This window comes from Lichenostomus cassidix, chromosome 2, assembly GCF_008360975.1.
Source record: "Lichenostomus cassidix isolate B80296 chromosome 2, HeHo_3.0, whole genome shotgun sequence".
NCBI classification, from domain to species: domain Eukaryota; kingdom Metazoa; phylum Chordata; class Aves; order Passeriformes; family Meliphagidae; genus Lichenostomus; species Lichenostomus cassidix.
In genome coordinates, this window is record NC_139482.1 from 57,225,144 (window position 1) to 57,247,315 (window position 22,172).

Below are 22,172 nucleotides of genomic sequence, written 5' to 3' on the forward strand. Positions count from 1 at the left end.
CTACTCATTCACACCTCATGCTGCATCCCTTCAGCAGCTCAAGGCTTTTCTTTCCATCTAGATTCTTTCTAAGCTAACAGGTGAACAGAGAAAATGTGGCTCTAATCCAGACTGGTGCTCCACAGCTGAGCCTCCAGATAGCCACTCAAAACAATCACCTGTGAAGATAATTTTTCTGACCAACAGACAAAAACTCATGGGGAAAGAAATAACAGAAGAGCCCTTCTTCGATCCATCTTACATCTACAAACAACTGCTTCATATTCCATTTTTATGAGGACATTAAAGGATATTAAAGTGTCACCTGCTGAGTGGAAGCTGTTATTTAGATTCCATTTAGTTCAAAGTAGCCTTTTATAATACCACAGCACCATTTCTTCAAGTGGAATGAGGGGAGAGAAATATCTGGTGAAATCCAGCTGTGAAATAGAAATCATCAATCAGGCTTACACTTTGAGAAACACTGACTGTAGCATCACCACGGATTGAAAAAAAAATTAAAAACCCCTGCAATTAATCTGCTTCTAAGTAGAACTTTTTATTATCATTTTAATACCTCGACTTACATATTTTTATGAGCATGTAAAGAATGTACATTTTTCCTGATTATTTATGGGAAATGGGTTTTATATACACTGGAAAAATTCCTGTAATTATAAAAGACACTTGCTTTGTGAAGAGACTGGCTGTTGTGTTCTGTTCCAAGCAGAACACAAACAATTGCAGTCAAAAACCAGTCAATTAATTACAGATCTTAAGTTTCAGATTATGTCAGGTACTGGACTAGTTAAAGAATAAATTATTTTTGCAGTCTTGCACAATAAATGTATTATGTGAAGTTGCAATCTAAGCATGGACAGTTCACAAATGAGACCAAAACTGATGAAAAATTACCCATAAAATCATAGGAATGGTAACAACATTACGATTTAAAATGTAGCATAAAGACCTCTTACAGGAGAAGCCTAATACAGAAAAGTCCTGCTTATCTACTATTCAAGAACTTTATTATGTTTTAGCATGACTTTGACAGGCCAGCATGTTCACATTGAATATGGGTTTTTTCCTTTCTCATGTCTTCCCCTTTTACTTGTGGTGGTAAAGACACATTCCCTCTCCTTATGTAACTTCTTGTTGTGCTTCATGGCTTCCTGAGACTGTTCCAACAACTCATGCACACAACAGAAGCAAATGGTGGGCAAAAAGGGCCTCCCTTCCTCCTTATCCACAGTTGTGTATGAAAGATTTGAGTGTTGCAACACTCCCTGGAATAGCTCAGGAGTAAGCCAGCAGCCTCCCAAGCAGGTGCAAAAAATATTATGTCAAGGTATTCTGGACAATGTCCAGCAAGACTGTCTGCAGATCAGAGGCAGAGAGACCCAGCATCTTGAAACTGTCTCCCAGGAAAGGTAGCTGTTTCTCATCTCCTGGATCTGCTGAGTTTACTCAACTTCTTCTTGGGCCCAACTAAACTCTATCTCAGTTTGAGAAAGAACAATGTAATATGGCGCTTCACCAGTGAAAGGTTACAAACCCTTGCCCTAAGAAGGCTGTTATGGGGTCTGATAATATTTAAGCACTGTGAGTAGCCAAGTAGTAGTTTTAATTGCTGAGCCTTGACCAAATTCCCTTTTGGCTGATGAAAACAATGATTATTTTCACAGTGATAGTTAAAAACCTGTATGTTTCCCTGCACAGAAATAGCCAAAAGCAGGAACAACGTTACATTTCTGAACCTATTTTTATAAGTAGTAAAACCAATATCTTATCCCAACATACTCCAAATCAGCCTAGATACATATTAGATATATTTACTCCCCAGTAACAAGAAGCAAAAATTCATGATAGACTGAAGTACAACATGATAAATTATACATAATATAGACCATCTTAAGACCATCTTGCTTCTTAACTAACCTTCCTGCTGACAAAATTCAGACTCAGCACCTCAGTGATAACTCCCAGCCCAACAGGCAGACACAGAACCCAGTTCTAGAAGCCAGAATGCTCATTTTAACATTTCTACATTTATGTTATAATCTGATACCTTAATATGAAATGGTACATTTTAGCAGTCAGTGGATGTATGAAATACATTTGAATATCTGAGAGAAACATAAAACATCAGTGTCTTGAAAGCTACAAAGAATTGTGTTCATAATTGCTCATCCATACACTATGCCTTGGCAACCATTGTCTTTCCAATTTCAGGTCTTATATAAAATTTTCAATTTTACAAAGCTGCCATATCTCTATTTTTTATAAGCACTACAGCTATTTCATACATTGCCACCAAGTTTGTCAATGCAGCCAGCAACTTCAATGTCTGCCTTTTGCAGGTTACACAAAAGGCTGATGAAGGCGACTTATCTATCTGCTTAAGAGTGCATAAGACTGCATTTTTTGGTTTGGAACTACTTTCCAACACTGAATTACATACTATTCTGTAAAGATAACGGAATGCCAGAGCCTTGGCAATTAACCCTGTAAAACCCGGGGTTTTTTAAGCATCATTACATAATAAACTACTATAATTGAAACAAGACCCTGAATACAGAACATAGTATTAATTCATACCTCATCTAGTTGTCAACAGTTAACCACATGACTAATATCATATGTAGCCAGGAGCAAGAAAATCTATTTTTTTGTCTCTGCTGAGTTAATCTCCATTATTTTATGTTCAGGGTTGATCCATTTAGAAAACAAGAATGTAGAAACTGTTTTGCAAACCAGAAGAGAAGAAACAGAAAATTTTGTATTAACTTTTCATTTTCATAATGCATTTATCTTTTCATTTTCACTGCCTCTAAAAATATACTGTCCATTTTATATGTATTACATAATTCATACCAGTCTATCAAGTTATACCGTATAATTTTACCACAAAGCAACTTTACAAAGAAATCTTATGCATTGCTTATTTTGAAATACAGCCCTTACTAATAAGCTCCATGAAGACTGTTTTCTATTACTGATCTTATCATAGAAAAATTAAAAAAAGGTCATGAAAGCTGTTGAAAGGCATATCAGCAGGCAGTCCTGAGATTTAACAGCAGAGTGCTTTCTAACAACACCTCTAAATTGCTTACATGATTTTTTCTAAGCAACTTGGAATTACTGTATCTTTAACTACTTGTTAGTTGACTTGGAAACATAAGCAATGACACACTGATGTCATCTCATGTGTGCAAGCTACCACCATTAGTCTGAGGCATCTGCTGAAGTACACATCAATTTGACTCACTGCACCCTTGGTAAAATATTGTAACTGGGGTCTTCTGGTGACCTTGACTTCACCAATGTTGAAAACTCTTTCAGAACTTTAGGAAGAAATATAGATATTTACATCAGTGACCTCTTGGCAAATCCAGCTTTCACTCTCTTTTGGAAAAAAAAATACTCAGGACAAATACATGTAACAGGTGCTAAACCTTGCTGAAAAAAGCACTTGAAAAACTGAAATCTGATATTAAAAATGGAAAAGTTTTCAAGTCTTGATAATGAAAAGGTAATTCTTCTCCTACTTAGCAGCAGGCTCAGAAGATCATTCTCTTTTTTCATGCTAACAGAACTCTCACAAAGATTTGCACAATTATTTGTAAATTGAAGAAAGAAAGATGTGAGCCCTTGAAAACCTTGAAAATATGGGGAATGGGCTGAAAAAGCACATTATTCTGGCATGATATGTTTTAATGGATGACCCAATATGTCCTGTGGTTTAACAAACAAAGAAACAGTTATTCCTGGTGAAGAACAAACTCCAGTTGTTTTCTCCCCATTCCACTGCCCTGGTATCCCTGAATCATGGCTTTTGTAGACTATGATTACAACATGTATTGTGGTATAAATAACAAATACACAGTTTTAGTTCATCAAATCTGAGTTCTTGGTATTTTGTGTATTTAATTCAGCAGCCTCCCAAAATATTGGCAAATTTCTCCTTCTCATCTACAATAAACCCATTTGCTGGTTTCAAGTGAGCTCTTCAAAGCAAGGGGTTTCTTGCAAAAAGCAAGGTTTTTCAGTGGCTAAAATGAAAACGCAAGAAATCTCCTTAGATGAAAAATTGATAAGGCTTTGCTAGTTTGTAGCATAGCTATGTCTATACGCTAAAAATTCAACATTCATGAATGTTTTTCAACACTCTTCTGCAGCATGTAAGATGGCCACAGCAAACACAGTTTTAGAAATGCATTGCTGTAATTCTGCACTAAAGAGGGAAAAAGTATTAGAAATGAGTATCCAAAGCCTTTCCAATACCTCACCTGGAATTATCAAATATAGATTTTATTTTCACAGCCATGCATTCATTACGTCTGTGCCTCTCCTTTGTAGTAAAGGTGGAAGTCATAACTGCACTAAGAAACTGTATTTCAGCCTCTGCATCTATCAGGAAGAAAGCAGTTATAAGGGAATGAAGTATTCCTGCTTCATGTCAAACCTTGATGTCTGAATTCAAACTAACCACTTTATTCATACTCATCAGGACCTATCCGTATCTACACAATATAAACTAAAGCCAATACATTTCATATGAAAGTAACGGAGATTCACCTGAAATACAGATCTTATGAGAGATATTCTACTATAGTCCCATTCAAGGGACCAGCTGTGCCTTTGCATTAACTTCACAGCAACTAGGATGGCCCCAAACAGCACGTGAATGTACACATTCTCAGCACAGCCCTGTACCTGGCTACTCCGTGAGACTTTAACTGCAGTTTCTTTCATTCCAAATTTTTTTAATAATAGATGGCAAGTACTATTTTTTCTGCAATGAAAAATTGCTATTGTCACCTACCAGCAGGATGGAAACACAAGTGCTCAAATATGACATTCTTTTCCATTGTTCTACTTGCTCACACCTAACTGATTTATAAGCTGCTTTGCTTTTCTTTTGAAAAGAAAGGCATGAGTCACAGAAAGAAAATAGTATGTTCTTGGGGTAACTATTACCAGCCTGGTTTTGCCAGTGCTGCCACAACCTCTAGGAATTTTTAGATGGCTTTTTGTAATACAAAGCTACTGTAAGTTTTGATATGTATAGAGGTGAAAGAAATACACAGGTAAAAAAGATTAAATATCAGCATCTTCTGCATTTCACTGAGAGCTTAAAAAAAATGCAGCAACTGTATTTGTATGAGAAGCTCAAAGGAAGACAATCCTACCAAAGAAGATGAAATGCTTGGTCTTGTCCACATCACTCTTTTTCTATACCCCACCAAACACTAAATGGTAAATCAGCTACACTGTCATGACGCCACACAAGGTGCAGGTTTATTCAGCCTTCCTTCACAGAGACAAGCTGACAAAGAGTATTTTCCTCTATAAATCCAACACAAATATAGACACCCTCCTTCTACACGACACAACAGAGGAGGAGTGGGACTCCGTCTGACCAGTACTGTTCTGGATCAAAAATCACATGTGCTGGTCACTCAAACATCCAGTTTCCAGCAGCCCCAGGTTGCCTTCCATGTGAGAAAATCACACACAAAAATCCAGAACTGAAACTTTTCTGATAACGTCTGAAAAAATGAACCAAAGGTGTCAGCTTTCTAATTGTGAGAACATTACTGTGCGAACATATTAGCGCACATGAATTAGTGCCCCACCTCAGCTGCAAAACAAACCCAGTGGTTTGTCTGAGATTTTCACTAGGGATTTGTACTGAGACTTGATACCAGGGAACATGTCGATCCCATCTGGAAGGAAATGGAAGAGGTGGTTACCCAGGAAATGAGAAGGCTGAGGTACTCAATGATGATTTTGCCTTGGTCTTCATTCGCAAATGCTCCAGTCAGACCCCTCAGCTTGCAGAAGGCAAAGCAGGAATTTGGAGAATGAAGAAGTATTCACAGTAGGAGATCAGGTTCAAATCCATGTAAGGAACCTGAAGGTCCGTGGGACCTGATGAGAGGCATTTGCAGGTGCTGAAAGAACTGGCAGAGGAAGTGGCTAAGCCACTATCCATCACATCTGAGAAGTCACAGCACTTCAGTGAAGTTCCCACTGACTGCAAAAAAGGAAACATAATTCCCAATTTTATAAAGGAAAATTTAAAAGGAGCACCTCTCCTCTGAAGACTGGCTGAGAGATTTAGGGTTGTTCAGCTTGTAGAAGAGGCTTAGTGAAGACCTTATAGCACCTTACAGTAGCTGAAGGGAGCTAAAGAGAGCTGAGAGGGACAGTAGTGACAGAACAAGGGGGAACGACTTTAAACTGAGAGTAGGTTTGGATTAGATATTAGAAAGAAATTCTTTACTGTCTTGAACAAGTTGCCCGGAAAAGCTGTGTATGCTCTATCCCTGGAAGTGTTCAAGGACAGCTTGTATGAGGCTTTGAGCAATCTGGTCTGGTGGAGGATGTTCCTGTCCACAGCTTGGAACCAAATGATTTTTAAGGTTCCTTCCAACCTCAACCATTCTGCGATTGTGTGGTTTTCACAGAACGCTCCTCTTCTGTAGAAGTTTTGTCATCAGCAGCTGGATACAATCACTGATCCGTGTCTAGATCAAGCTTCCTGCAGTGGTCAGCAGAGAAGACGAAAAACTTAGATAACTGACAAAAAAAAATTGCTCAGTTTGGAGGATCTTTACATACACACTCAGCCACCAGAGGTTCTTAGCTCCAAGCTTTGGGAAGTGGGGGCATATCATTTCATTTTGGGCTGCACATGTTTCTTCCAGAGTTTGCTTTCGCATTGATCTTAATGTGATCTGGCTTTCTTTTCCATAATATTTTACTAAGTTTCTTTGAAAACTCTGCACTTTTATGATTAGCTGAGCTGGGCCAAACTGTAACAGGCAAAACTCCCACTGACTTTAAAACTGAGCAAGAGGATTACTTTTCCAGATTACCTCAAATTTGGCTTTAGTCATACAGATTTTTTTCCCCAATTCTTTTTTCAAATCCACAGCATCTGTGCAGAACACATGGGTAGACTCCATCATCTCCAATGGGACAGAAACGGTTTACAGAATTAGTATTTCATGTAAAGTGGGTAAACTACACTAAGGCTGTAGAGAAAAAAAGAATAGTTATGTACAGTGCACACAGACCTTGGACCATGCTCACAGCAAATCAGGGAATTTAATCAGGTACACACATACCTGTAATGAATGTGCTTCAAACGTACAGTTAAAGAAAAAATTCACCCTCTCCTATTCTGCTATGAACTCAAATTTAAGACATTGGAAAAAATCAGACTTTCAACATCTTCCAGGTGTAATAAAGCAATATCACATAGCCATTGCCTCACAGCAAATTAGGGAGCTGTGAAAACAAGTAAAAAGAAATTGGAGGATTGGAGGAAGAAATTTGTTACAATCAGTTATTTTCCTGAAACAGAAAATCCAGATGTAATGTGTTACATGCACTACTCTGCTAGAACTCTCTTCCAAAACACAAACTGCTCTTTCACCCCTAGACTCTAAATCCACAGTTATTCCTTGGCTGGCAAACACAGAATGACCGACTGAGAGATCTCAAAGTAGCAGGTATGCAACCCTGGACACCTGTGAGATGAGTGCTGCAACAGTAGGACTGGCTCAAAATAAGAGAATGCCTCACCTGTAACAGATGACATAATCTGTTTATAGATGCAGTGGATCAATACTAATCTTTTAAATGAAAAGTTGACAAAGTCCCATAATCTATTTACTCACTCTTACAGTTTCAAATAGTGACTACTGGGCAGATTGCATGGCCTCTATTATTCAACAGTGCAGACCAGATGGCCACAGCCATCTCTCTGGCCTCAAAATTACTGAGATGCTAGTAACTACTCAAATATTTGGAAAATGGAGACCCAGAAGAAAGGAGAAGACTGGTGCTTGTGAGCAGGCCAAAAGCTTAACAAGCCACTGAGAATCAGTACATTTTGGTCCCACATTTCCATAGGGGTTAGGCCTAGAAGATACACGCAGATTTATTTAGAAATTGTTTGTTCTAGCCAAATTGTTTCCAGGATTCAGTCAGAAGTATTTGAAAAACTCTTTCATGAGCTAAGAATAGAAAGTAACCTAGCAATTACAATACGGAACATTTTTTCAGGTTCTGGGCACTCCCATCTTCATCTGGCCACTCGATTCAGGAATTAATCATACCTGGCCTCCCAACTGTAGTCCCACACCAAGATTTAGCACAGCACAGTAAAAAAAAGTCTGACTGTTAATAATGAACTTTGGCTTGTGCACAGTAGTTGATTTTATATATTCAGCTGCAGTTGCTAAATATTAAGCTGATAATACATTAATATAATATGTATATTATCATATGCAATGCAGCACTATTAACATACACGTTACTATAAGTAGCTATAACAGAAATATTAAACATGAAAAATAAAAACCTTTCTGCAATTTCCAGTCTTCTGGCAAATGAAAAGTATATTTGCTTTTGTTAATTCCCCATATAGTTTTCACCCACATTTTAGTCTCTGCTTATTCACTTGCCACATACCATAACTTCATGTCTTTTAAACAACCTCACTGTATTTTCATCTTCAGAGCTCCCTCTGGATAATCCAAAGGCCTCAGAGAAACTGTAACTAGGCAAACTCCTCCACTTGTGTCAATGAACACCTCCAGCTGTGTTTTGAAGGTTTTTACCATTCTTGTAACCTGTTTGTGGTTGGCCTTCATATTCTGATGTCCAAGCAAGAACCACTGCAACCCACAACACCTAAATGACTTACAATATTTTAAAATCCCTCTTTGATCCCTCATCATATTTAAGCTTTCACATAACTTTGGACAATTTGACCCAGAGTACTTGTATGTTAACTGCTGTGCAAATCCTCAGAGAAAAATGCAAAAATTAATAGGAAAACTTTCTCCTGATAGTGTTTCTGTAAAACTTTACCTGAGAATTTACTGTTTATATGTGATCATTTTACATTTCCAGGAGCAAGATCAATATCAGCTATGGAGGCTAAAGTTCTCATATTGGTTTGCAGTACCAGCTGCCACACACAGGAGCCTCATGTGCTCAAAGTCAATGAAAAGGCTGCTTTTTAAAGAACACAAGTTTGTTAAGAATGTCAGAGCTGTCAGAAAATCTTACAGTTTAATTAAGCCACAGCAAATTGGAGTCACTGCAATATCTCTCACAAATGTTTGGCGAAACAGTGAAGCAGGTAATTGCTACTTACAATCCCATAACCAAAGAACAGCCATTTACATTGAAAAGCTAAAACTCCTCCATGAAACAAGGAATTTAGAAAATACGCAGATTTCTGTTAACTGTTACATTTCAATATAAATTATGAAGATTTCATAAAATCTAAGTGAAAAACATCATGCAGAAATTACTGCATGAAGAAAGAGCTTCTTTTATAAAAATTCACCATTTTAACCCACTATCTAATTCAGGTTGATTAATTGTTACGCTGGAGGCTAGATATGAAATCAGCACAAACTAATACTACCAAGTTTCAATATCTGAATTTTAAGTGCCCATGGCTAGATATATCAGTTTTTCATTAATTTGTCAGGTTACTCCAAAGAAGAAGTGTTTCTGTCCTATCTTTCAGGCCTCCTCCAATGCGCCAGAAAAAAAATCAGCCTGTATGTGTCCCTGTATATGGCAGGGGGTTGGAACTAGAGAATCTTTAAGGTCACTTCCAATCCAGGCCATTTTGACATTCCATATGCTTCTTATATAAAGCATAACATCAAATAACAATGTCTGCTCTCAAAGGAGTAAACATCTTAAATGTAGATGCACGTCTGCTGCTTCTTCAGTGCAATGAACCCTTATAATAAGCTTGTAATCGTGCTTCTAATGCTTGGTTAATCCTTGATTCAGGAGATAAATTTCAAAACAAATTCCTCCTGCTACTCTCTTCTAAAGTAGAACTTGAAACATAAAAAATAATAAGTTTTTTTATGTTTGTTTGGTTTTTGGTTGTTTTTTTTAAATGTGAATTATGTAAAAATGTAAAATATTTTTCTTCTGTAAGAGCCTTGAATTCTTCAGGTACTGCTTCTGAGGGAAAATGAGCAAAGCCTCAGACTGACCAACTTCCTCAGAAAAATCTTCTTGTACAGGGAATCAAAATGACACCAAAGGGTGAGCACAACTGTAAACTACAAAATCAAGGTGGATTCTTAATTCTAATGAAAAATCAGGAAAACTCAGAGATTCCAATCATCTCCAAACCTTGAAAACTTATTGCAACTAAATGTGTAAATTATTGAAAAACTTTTAGCACAAGTCTTGCAAAAAGCTGCCTGTTTTTTCACCTTCATAGCCTAGTACTTTGGCTCCTACAGGTGCCCTTCTCTGCTGCAAGTAATCCCATTAGCTGAGGTCATTTATCAATACAAATCAGCAAAGAATTCTTGTGATTATAATACAATTGTAATGAACATAAAATGGAGCAAAATTACAGTGCTTCCTTCAAAATAAAAAAAGCATCTTGTACCTAGATGAAGTATAAAACTAAATTTATTGCTCCAAAACATACAGATATTTATCAAATAAATGTTGCAGTACCAGCGCCACAAGGATTTTCTTTTTCTTTGTATACACACACTTCTCTGTCAGATTTTAATGCAATTTCTGCAAGCTGGTTTAGAAGAGCTAACCTTCTCTTGCTCCTCCCCACAGCTGGAGAGAGCTGCATGAGTGCATCTTTCACTCCAGTGCTGTAAGATTTATGAATCTTTTAACAGATCGCAAAATTTTAGTCATCTATGTGTGCAAATAAATGTGCTAAGAAGGAATAGCACCCAAATTGTTAATATGCTGTCAGATTATGAACCATTATCAACAGATGGGACATTTCAACACAGGTGTCAGCAGAAAGGGAGCCATGGGAAGCTGCTGCAACACAGCACTGTAGTCCAACATCTGTTGCGTCTGTCGGTGATCAGCTAGTTAAAATCTTGCATCACATGACACAACACTAACCAGGAGACAAGACCAATGATCCTATGAGACAAGAACATACCTAGGGCTCAATGACACTGTAACAGGTGTGGTGACAGCTGGCTTGAGGCTACTCTGCCTCCATAGCAGCCTCCAGAAACAGCATCAGTGTAGTTTCAAATCCAGGAAGATTTTTGTCGGGGGTTGAGAATTTCTTCCCATTCCTGTTACTAAGCAACAAATAGTTAGATGTTTAGAGTGATCAAGTCTTTTGTAAAAGAAAAAAGCTGGGCTTGGGCAGGGCAGGGTAAGGGTAGAGCCAGCCCTTGGAACTCCCTCTCGTGGTTCAGACGCTGAGGAGAGAGGCTGCTCTTTTTTTTTGCTCTTCGCCTGGGACCAGAGGGAATCCAACTGTGCCCTGTTTTTTTCTCTTCTCCTGGCTGGGTGAGCTTTGATTCAACCTTTCTCCCCACGGGGAAGGGCACGTTTTCCCCCCGGGCTGCGCTTTCCCGCAGCTGCTGCCGGGAGAGTCCCGCGGCCCCTGCTGTGTGCCCTCACCCTCTGCCGCACGAGACCGCGGCGTCTGCTGTGACTGCAGAAATCCTCGCTGCCTCGCTGGCCGGGGAGAGAGAGAGAGAGAGCCGGCGCCCGCCCCTGCTGCCCTGCTTTCTCACTGCTCCGAGCTGCTTTCGCTGCCCTGCGTGCTTCTCAGCCTGCCCGCCATTGCAGCTGCCGGACACTGACCTGACCCTGCGCCACAGCGCCACCTGCAGCCGCTCGGCAGTCATCGCACCTGCCCTGCCCGGCCGGGAGCTCAACAGCGCCCCTGCTGCTTGCAACCGTGATTACACCACACAGGAAAAGGCTCAGCAGCTCACAAGTCATCTGCTATTGGTTTTCTGGTTCTAGTTGTGGTTGCTATTATTGTTATTGTTTGTTTATAGATACTAGTAAAGAACTGATATTCCTTTTTTCCCATACCTTTGCCTGAAAGCCTTTGATTTACAAAATTAAATAATTCGGAGGGAGGGGAAAAAAAAAAATCACATTCTCTGTTATAAGGGAGGGTTCAAACTCTCTTGGCAGACACCTGTCTTTCAAACCAAGACAGATCTTGGTGCCCAACGTGGGGCTCGAGGGCATTGGAAGAAAAAGGAATAACAGTTTCTGTGAGACCTATCTTAGTGTGGTGAACATGAAAACCTCATTAAGTGGTACTATGTTGAGTATACCCTGGTTTGGTTGGCACATTATTGTGACCACATTTTTCCCCATTTGCAGCTCCCTACCTAAACATGGGTCCTATAACTAAGGTTATTGTGGCTGTCATCCAGTTTGCACAATGGGCCAATAGGGTGAAGAACTTCTGGATCTTTCAGTTCATTTTAACGGCAGGCACATGGTTACAGTTTTTTGACACCATCAGTACATGTTTTTGGAGTTTGTTTGGTAATGGTACCTTTTGTGAGGAGATAACACCAGGAGAAGGTTTTTCTCAACCTTTTATTCATTATTTGGGCCTACCCAACTAATGCTCGAAAGGTTTGGAAACTCTCTAAATGCTTATGATATCATACAGTGCCTGGTGTTGCTGTGGCTGATAGGTCTATCCTACTTTGCATTCCGGGATAAGGTGAAAATTCCCTGGGTAACCATTCCAACACCTGTGCCAGGGAATAGGGATGCAGCCACAGAGCCCAAGGCTGTCCCAGAGCCTGGGGATACCCCACAGCCTGACCCTGTCCAACAGACTGCCTCAGAAACAAACCATCCAGAATGGGTGGGGGTGCTAGTGGAGGAGATGATACACAGAACTCACCAGCTGCTGAAGGAATACATCTCCCTAGCAGGTGTAAAACCCTCTCCTCGCCCCAAAGGGAAAGAGTCTGATGGTGCAGCAGTGGAACCCACAGATGTTACGACCATCTAGGTTCCAGCTGAATCCCAAGAGCAGCCACAGCCAGCAGCAGTTGCCCCTGTGGTGTGTACAAAGTATAAGACCAAATCAGTACGCCCAGTTAATGATGATGGGGAGCCATTGCCCTCACAACCAGCAGTAGAATCTGAGCCCATAATCATCACTGAGTCCTTCCACTTCAATACTCTCCGTAATCTGTGAGATGATGTTAAGAGACGGGCGCACGAAGCTTTCCTAACCTGGTTACTTCGGGTTTGGGACCTTATGGGCCCAGGTGTGCAGCTGGATAATAATGAAGCAAGGAATTTGGGACCCTTGGCCCAAGACCCGGCTGTTGACAAAGTGTTCGCGAGGGAGACAGGGCCCCTTTCTCTCTGGGAGAGGCTTTTAATGGGTGTAAGAGAGAAGTTTGCCAACAGAGACAGAATGCAGGATCCCCACCGTAAATTGTCCTGGAAGACCATTGAGGAAAGGATCCAACGGCTGAGAGAAGCAGCCATAATGGAGGTGCTCTTTGGGAGGGATGGACAGCACGAAAATGACCCTGATAAGGTCAGGCGCACCGGGCAAATGTTGTGGAGCCTTGCAAGGCAAGGGCCAGACCATCATGCCACCTTCCTTGCAACTATTAATGCTGATGGCAATCGAGAGACGGTGGGTTCAATAGCTGACAGGCTCAGGTATTATGCAAGTGTGATCAGTGACCCAATGCAGGCTCAGGTCTCTGCTGTGGTTAAAGACCTCAGGGAGGAGATGAAAGAGGAGATGAAGGACCTGAGGGAGGAGATTAGGGACGAGATGAGGAGGATCAATGTGGCACCAGTGAGAGTCACAGGCCCCAATACCAGAGCCCGACGTCCCCCAGCTAGGGAGAGAGGGTACACCCCATGAGCTGAGTTGTGGTTTTTTCTGCATGACCATGGGGAAGACATGAGGAGGTGGGATGGGAAGCCCACTACTGCCCTGGCAGCACGGGTGCGTCAGCTTAAGGAGGGAAACGCTGGCCGAGGGGGTTCTGCTAAAGCGAAGGTAGCCTCAGCTTCCTGTGGCCAACCTGCTAGGTACAATAGAAGGGAAGATGACGGGTCAGATCCCCTTGAAGGAACCTCTAGAATGTATGACCAGGAAGGAAATGATAACCAGTGCTAGAGGGGCCCTGCCTCTAGCCAGGTAGAGGTATGGGAAAACTGTGTTTTTTGGACTGTGTGGATTCGATGGCCTGGCGCATCAGAGCCACAAAAATATGAAGCACTAGTTGATACAGGTGCGCAGTGTACCCTAATGCCATCGGGACTTGCAGGAGCAGAATCCATTTCTATTGCTGGGGTGACGGGGGGATCACAGCAGTTGACCCTGGTTGAAGCCGAGGTGAGCCTGACTGGGCAGGAGTGGCAAAAACATCCCATTGTGACTGGTCCAGAGGCTCCATGTATTCTGGGCATAGACTTCCTCCGTAACGGCTATTTCAAAGACCCAAAAGGACTCAAATGGGCTTTTGGAATAGCTGCTGTCGAGGCAGAGGGCGTGAGGCAATTGAACACCTTGCCTGGACTATCAGAGAACCCTTCTGCAGTCGGACTTTTGAAGGTGGAGGACCAAAAAGTACCAATTGCCACCTCGACAGTGCACCGCCGGCAATACAGGACTAATCGAGATGCTGTGGTTCCCATCCACAAGATGATCCGTGAGCTGGAGAGCCAAGGGGTGGTCAGCAAGGCCCACTCATCCTTTAACAGCCCCATCTGGCCTGTGCGAAAATCTGACGGAGAATGGAGATTGACTGTGGACTACCGTGCCTTGAATGAGGTGACTCCACCTCTGAGTGCTGCTGTGCCAGACATGCTGGAGCTCCAGTATGAGCTAGAGTCCAAGGCAGCAAAGTGGTATGCCACTATTGACATTGCAAATGCATTTTTCTCCATCCCTCTGGCCGCAGAGTGCAGACCTCAGTTTGCTTTCACCTGGAGGGGAGTGCAGTATACCTGGAACCGACTGCCCCAGGGGTGGAAGCACAGTCCCACCATCTGCCATGGACTGATCCAGGCTGCTCTGGAAAAGGGTGAGGCTCCGGAACATCTGCAGTACATCGACAACATCATTGTGTGGGGGAGCACAGCGGAAGAAGTGTTTGAGAAAGGAGAGAAAATCATCCAAATTCTCCTGGAAGCTGGCTTCACTATCAAAAAGAGCAAGGTCAAGGGGCCTGCCAAAGAGATCCAGTTCCTAGGAGTGAGGTGGCAAGATGGCCGACGTCAGATTCCTACCGAAGTCATCAACAAGATCACAGCGATGTCCCCACCAACCAACAAGAAGGAGACGCAAGCCTTCCTAGGCGCCATAGGTTTCTGGAGGATGCATATCCCCAAGTACAGCCAGATTGTGAGTCCTCTCTACCTGGTGACACGCAAGAAGAACGATTTCCACTGGGGCCCTGAACAGCAACAAGCCTTTGCTCAGATCAAGCAGGAGATCGCTCATGCAGTAGCCCTTGGCCCAGTCAGGACAGGACCAGAAGTGAAGAATGTGCTCTACTCTGCAGCCGGGGGAAATGGTCTGTCCTGGAGCCTGTGGCAGAAGGTGCCTGGCGAGACTCGAGGACGACCACTGGGATTCTGGAGCCGAAGTTACAGAGGGTCCGAAGCCAACTATACTCCCACCGAGAAGGAAATCCTAGCAGCCTATGAAGGAGTCGAAGCCGCCTCAGAGGTAATTGGTACGGAAGCACAACTTCTCCTTGCACCCCGACTGCCAGTGCTGGGGTGGATGTTCAAGGGAAAGGTTCCCTCTACCCGCCACGCCACCGATGCCATGTGGAGCAAATGGATTGCTCTCATCACACAGCGCACCCGTATTGGAAACCCGAATCGCCCTGGAATCTTAGAAATAATTACAAACTGGCCCGAAGGTGAAGACTTTGGCCTCACGGATGAAGAGGAGCAGGAACAAGTGACTCGTGCAGAGGAAGCTCCACCTTACAACCAACTGCCACAAGATGAAACACGCTACGCTCTGTTCACTGATGGTTCCTGTCGTATTGTGGGGGCAAATAGGAAGTGGAAAGCAGCTGTATGGAGCCCCACACAATGGGTCGCAGAGGCTACAGAAGGAGAGGGGGGATCGAGTCAACTTGCTGAACTCAAAGCTGTCCAGCTGGCCCTGGACATTGCTGAAAGAGAGAAGTGGCCAAAGCTTTACCTCTACACTGATTCATGGATGGTAGCCAATGCTCTATGGGGTTGGTTGGAAAGGTGGAAAACAGCCAGCTGGCAGCGTAGAGGAAGACCAATCTGGGCTGCTGATGAGTGGCGGGACATTTCCACTAGGGTGGAGAAACTACCTGTGAAAGTCCGTCATGTAGATGCCCATGTCCCCAAGAGCCGAGCTAATGAGGAACACCGAAACAACAGGTGGATAAAGCTGCAAAGATAAAAGTGTCACAAATAGATTTGGATTGGCAACACAAGGGGGAGCTGTTTCTAGCTCGATGGGCCCATGATGCCTTTGGCCATCAGGGCAGAGATGCCACCTACAAGTGGGCACGAGACCGAGGGGTGGATCTAACCATGGACTGTATCTCCCAGGTAATCCATAATTGCGAGACTTGTGCGGCCATCAAGCAAGCCAAGCGGGTGAAACCCCTGTGGTATGGTGGGAGGTGGTCTAAATATAAGTATGGGGAGGCCTGGCAGATTGATTACATCACACTGCCTCAAACCCGCCATGGCAAGCGCTACGTGCTCACAATGGTAGAAGCCACCACGGGGTGGTTGGAAACCTACCCTGTGCCTCATGCCACTGCTCGTAACACCATCCTGGGCCTTGAAAACCAAGTCCTGTGGAGGCATGGTACCCCTGAGAGAATTGAGTCAGACAACGGGACTAATTTTAAAAATAGCCTCATAAACACCTGGGCTAGGGAACATGGCATTGAGTGGGTGTACCACATTCCTTATCACGCACCTGCTGCTGGCAAAGTGGAGCGATGCAATGGTCTGCTAAAAACCACCTTGAAAGCTTTAGGCGGGGGGACTTTTAAAGGTTGGGAACAGCATTTAGCCAAGGCCACCTGGCTAGTTAACACCCAAGGTTCCACCAACCGAGCTGGCCCTGCCCAATCTGAACCCCTGCAAACAGCAGACGGGGATAAAGTTCCAGTGGTACACATGAGAGGCATGCTAGGGAAAACTGTTTGGATTGATTCTGCCTCAGGCAAAGACAAACCCACCCATGGGGTTGTTTTCGCTCAGGGACCAAGGCGTACCTGGTGGGTGATGCAAAAGGATGGAGAAGCACGATGCATACCTCAGGGAGACCTTAGTTGGGGTTGAATTGCCCATAACACTGTGCCTGTATCCATATCTGTATGTGTATATGTATATAATTAGAGTAATGCATGTGTGTATATAATTTAAATGTTTAAGCTCAATGTAACATGTTGGAATGGGAAAAAATTTGGGGTGGATTATGTCGGGGGTTGAGAATTTCTTCCCATTCCTGTTACTAAGCAAAAAATAGATGTTTAGAGCGATCAAGTCTTTTGTAAAAGAAAAAAGCTGGGCTTGGGCAGGGCAAGGTAAGGGTAGAGCCAGCCCTTGGAACTCTCTCTCTCGTGGTTCGGACGCTGAGGGGAGAGGCTGCTCTTTTTTGCTCTTCGCCTGGGACCAGAGGGAAACCAACTGTGCCCTGTTTTTTCTCTTCTCCTGGCTGGGTGAGCTTTGATTCAACCTTTCTCCCCACGGGGAAGGGCACGTTTTCCCCCCGGGCTGCGCTTTCCCGCAGCTGCTGCCGGGAGAGTCCCGCGGCCCCTGCTGTGTGCCCTCACCCTCTGCCGCACGAGACCGCGGCGTCTGCTGTGACTGCAGAAATCCTCGCTGCCTCGCTGGCCGGGGAGAGAGAGAGAGAGAGCCGGCGCCCGCCCCTGCTGCCCTGCTTTCTCACTGCTCCGAGCTGCTTTCGCTGCCCTGCGTGCTTCTCAGCCTGCCCGCCATTGCAGCTGCCGGACACTGACCTGACCCTGCGCCACAGCGCCACCTGCAGCCGCTCGGCAGTCATCGCACCTGCCCTGCCCGGCCGGGAGCTCAACAGCGCCCCTGCTGCTTGCAACCGTGATTACACCACACAGGAAAAGGCTCAGCAGCTCACAAGTCATCTGCTATTGGTTTTCTGGTTCTAGTTGTGGTTGCTATTATTGTTATTGTTTGTTTATAGATACTAGTAAAGAACTGATATTCCTTTTTTCCCATACCTTTGCCTGAAAGCCCTTGATTTACAAAATTAAATAATTCGGAGGGAGGGGAAAAAAAAAATCACATTCTCTGTTATAAGGGAGGGTTCAACCTCTCTTGGCAGACACCTGTCTTTCAAACCAAGACAATTTTCTACTTCAGGCTGGCTGGTGCAACACCAACTCTAGCTCGCTTGAGTCTCGTTTTCTGAAGTGCTGAACACCTGCAGTTTCATCTCATTTCAGCTGGTATAGAGGCTACTCAGCACTTCTGAAAACCAGGCATTATGCATGAGCAGACACAGTCTTAAGAAGCAGATGATCCACAAAGCCAAAAATGTCACCAGTTTCACAAGCCCTGTGAGTTTTCTCCAGATCAGAATTTGAAGTGTGCAGCTTTATAGAGAGGTGTTTAAATATCTCCAGTAACTACAGAACAGGAAAAGAGATTAGAGAATAATAATGCTACCCTCACTACTATCAGTCTTGCAGTATTTTAGACATCCAAACAGAATGGGTGGTGCTCACTCACTCCATATTATCTGGCAGGCAAAGAAAAAAATGACAGCAGGTCCAAAATAATTTTTAATTTGTTTAGGGCAATTTCACATAAGGTGAATTTCTGAAACAGTGTCATCTTACTGAAAAAAAAAAAGGAAATCAGAGGAGGGAACTGCACTGCTGTCAAGAGAGAAAACAGAACAGCATGAACACAAAAGCATTATTGCTTTAGTGGTTTTAAAGAGAAGAATTACTTAGGGAACATTTGCCTAAAATGCACAGAAATACAGATTTCATGTAAACGCAACTGTCCAAGGTAAAGGCAACAGATGCTAGTATTAATTAGCCCATTGATTAGTTTTCATTAAAATGGACTCTTTTGCACACTCTTTGAGTTAAGAGCTGGGTGTCTCTGTGTGCACATGGCGTTACTGCTGGGACATAAGAGCTACAACTTAGCCCTCTGAAAGCGGCAACAAAATACAGGAGGTTTTCAATTTCCTGGAACAAAAGTATTTCATGACCATTAGGGGAGAACTATTAAAACCAAAATTAATGCTTACATGATAAACTCTGTCAGGTTGCACCACTTTTTTGAGTCCACCTTCTTCATCATCTCTTCAAAGGATTTTCCACAGGTAGGCAAGTTTTCTAACATGAGAGATTCATTGCAGAGCTCAGTCTGTTGCCATGCACCTAGGAAACATCAGAAGCACCTTTAATCACAAACACTGAAATAGAAGCACAAACACATCACTCAAATTTGTTCACACAGTTCAGCTTGCCACTTAGATTCTCATAAGCATAGCATTTAATTTTCTAGGCAATTTTAGAAAATAGATAAAATGTATCTTTACATAAATATATCAAAAACATAGTATAAAAAACTAAAGATTACAACATGTAGCATTGCCTTTTAAACCTAGCATAGAACAACCCATATAATCACTTTTCTAATCTTACTTAGCTTCTGCTCATACTGCCCATAACTTATTACTGCCCATTTGCATTTTTAGTTAAAAGCTAACTGGATCTCCCAATCACACATTTCAGTGTAGAAAGCACTTTTCAAGCTTACACAGATGCATCCCATTTAATTAACTATATTAATCATGGAATTACTTTAACATTGGAAACATTTGCATGTCTTACCAGCTAAAGGGTGTGAATTTCAACAATCACAGCTTTTTCTTTAGTATATCCACTAAAGGAATTGTCTAAAGATCAAGTCCCATGAGGAGCAGCTAAGGGAGCTGGGGTTGTTTAGCCTGGAGAAAAGGAGGCTCAGAGGGACCTTATCACTCTCTACAACTGCTTCACAATGGTCCTCACGACCAGCAGAGGATTGTTGGCTCCTGGAGCACCTCCTCACCCACCTTCTCCACTGGCCTTGGTTGTCTCCTTGTTGTTTTTACCTCAAATATTCTCACCTCTTCCTTCTCCCCTGGCTAAAAAGAAGTGCATGCTCACATTGTTTTGATTTCTTCTCAAATATGTTATCACAGAGGTGTAACCAACATCTCTAATTGGCCCAGGCTTCACCAGCAGCATGTCCATCATCTTCAGAGCCATCAGAGATTGGCTCTGCTGGACATGGTGAAAACTTCCAGAACCTTCACACAGACACACAGAACACACAGGAACTACCTTTGTGTCTGCCCCCCCCCCCCAACACTAGCAAAAATTGGTCTAAGCAAAACCAACACACTTATATAATCTAATAAGAACTAAATAATACTACTCATAATTAGTATTAAATTAGTCAGAAAAAACCCTCCAGAATTTCTTCCCTTCACAGCAGCTCAAATCTGAGAAAGGTATTTAACTGAACAAAACTGCAACCCTAACAAACTGGTATATCAGGGTATCCTCCTGAGAACACTGGAGGAGCAGCTTTTTTAAAGAATGTAGCCGAGGAGAACAGACCATTTACTCCTAAGAAAAAATTTCACTGAAAACCTATTTACACCAGACAGAAGAGGTATTTCTTTCACTTCTGTTAGTTTACTTTGAAAGGAGGATCCTATTACTGATGAAAAGAGCTGGGGGTTCTAATTTTGTGTGGTAACAGCCAAACACATTGCCAGATGAACTGAGGTCAAAACCATGCAGGACTTTGCTGAGAAGTAGAGAGAAGTACTCAAGGCCACTTTCCTTAATATCTAGTAAAAAAACCCCTAAACTCTAAGGCAAGATGGCTGGTTTCAGGCTTCACGTCTGTCTTGGTTTGAAAGACAGGTGTCTGCCAAGAGAGGTTGAACCCTCCCTTATAACAGAAAATGTGATTTCTTTTTTCCCTCCCTCCGAATTATTTAATTTCGTAAATCAAGGGCTTTCAGGCAAAGGTATGGGAAAAAGGAATATCAGTTCTTTACTAGTATCTATAAACAAACAATAACAATAATAGCAACCACAACTAGAACCAGAAAACCAATAGCAGATGACTTGTGAGCTGCTGAGCCTTTTCCCGTGTGGTGTAATCACGGTTGCAAGCAGCAGGGGTGCTGTTGAGCTCCCGGCAGGGCAGGGCAGGTGCGATGACTGCCGAGCGGCTGCAGGTGGCGCTGTGGCGCAGGGTCAGGTCAGTGTCCGGCAGCTGCAATGGCGAGCAGGCTGAGAAGCGCGCAGGGCGGCGAAGCAGCTCGGAGCAGCGAGAAAGCAGGGCAGCAGGGGTGGGTGCCAGCTCTCTCTCTCTCCCCGGCCAGCGAGGCAGCGAGGATTTTCTGCAGTCACAGCAGACGCCGCGGTCTCATGCGGCAGAGGGCGGGGGCAGGCAGCAGGGGCCGCGGGACTCTCCTGGCAGCAGCCGCGAAGAAACGCAGCCCGGGGGAAAACGTGCCTTTCCCCATGGGGAGAAAGGTTGAATCAAAGCTCACCCAGCCAGGAGAAGAGAAAAAACAGGGCACAGTTGGATTCCCTCTGGTCCCAGGCGAAGAGCAAAAAAGAGCAGCCTCTCCCCTCAGCGTCTGAACCACGAGAGAGAGAGTTCCAAGGGCTGGCTCTACCCTTACCCTGCCCTGCCCAAGCCCAGCTTTTGTCTTTTAGAAAAGACTTGATCGCTCTAAACATCTATTTGTTGCTTAGTAACAGGAATGGGAAGAAATTCTCAACCCCCGACAATGTCATAACCCAGCCATCACTCAGAAACCTGAACACCTCCATTTGAAATGAGGCATGTGATTGTAGAACAGGCTTGAGAGCACATCATGTCAACCACCATGGAGCTGGCTCCTTTGGAGCCTGAGAAGGAGCACCTTGCAATTCAGCTATCACAGCTGACTCTTCAGCTGGTGGCCCCTGTCTCCATGATGCTGTATGAAAACTGAGCCATCTCACCTGGCTAAATAAACACTTTGCTTTCACACACTTTCCAAGAGCAGCAGGCCCATAATGGGACAGCCTATGCTTCACCTGTGGCCGTAAGTCTACAACTTCCTACGGACCACAAACCTCTCAAGGTGTATGGATGACTCACTGGGACCTAGTCCTTGCTCCTTCATCATGTCTTTCAGTGCTCCTAAAGCTGACATAAAGCCTTCATCCACATCAGCAAAAAGCCAGAACTACAATAAATCACCAGTGATAGAACTGGGGAAAATTACCAAACAGGGTCAGCATAATTTTTTCCTTGGGATTTTAACATGATAGCAT

General features: G+C 43.3%; 1 protein-coding gene across 3 annotated transcripts in view; it reads right to left on the minus strand.

Annotated features, from left to right (window-relative positions):
- Window positions 1-22,172, minus strand: part of RAMP3 (receptor activity modifying protein 3) — a 48,528-nt gene that overhangs the window by 8,464 nt on the left and 17,892 nt on the right. For 2 of the 3 annotated variants that reach the window (XM_085051679.1, XM_085051678.1), the window contains 2 exons: window positions 19,085-19,217; window positions 5,619-5,708 (listed from right to left, as the gene is read on the minus strand). In XM_085051679.1, the coding sequence (XP_084907805.1) occupies window positions 5,619-5,708; window positions 19,085-19,217 (223 nt within the window). The remainder of the gene's footprint in view (window positions 1-5,618; window positions 5,709-19,084; window positions 19,218-22,172) is intronic. The other variant, XM_085051680.1, reaches the window with a different exon arrangement.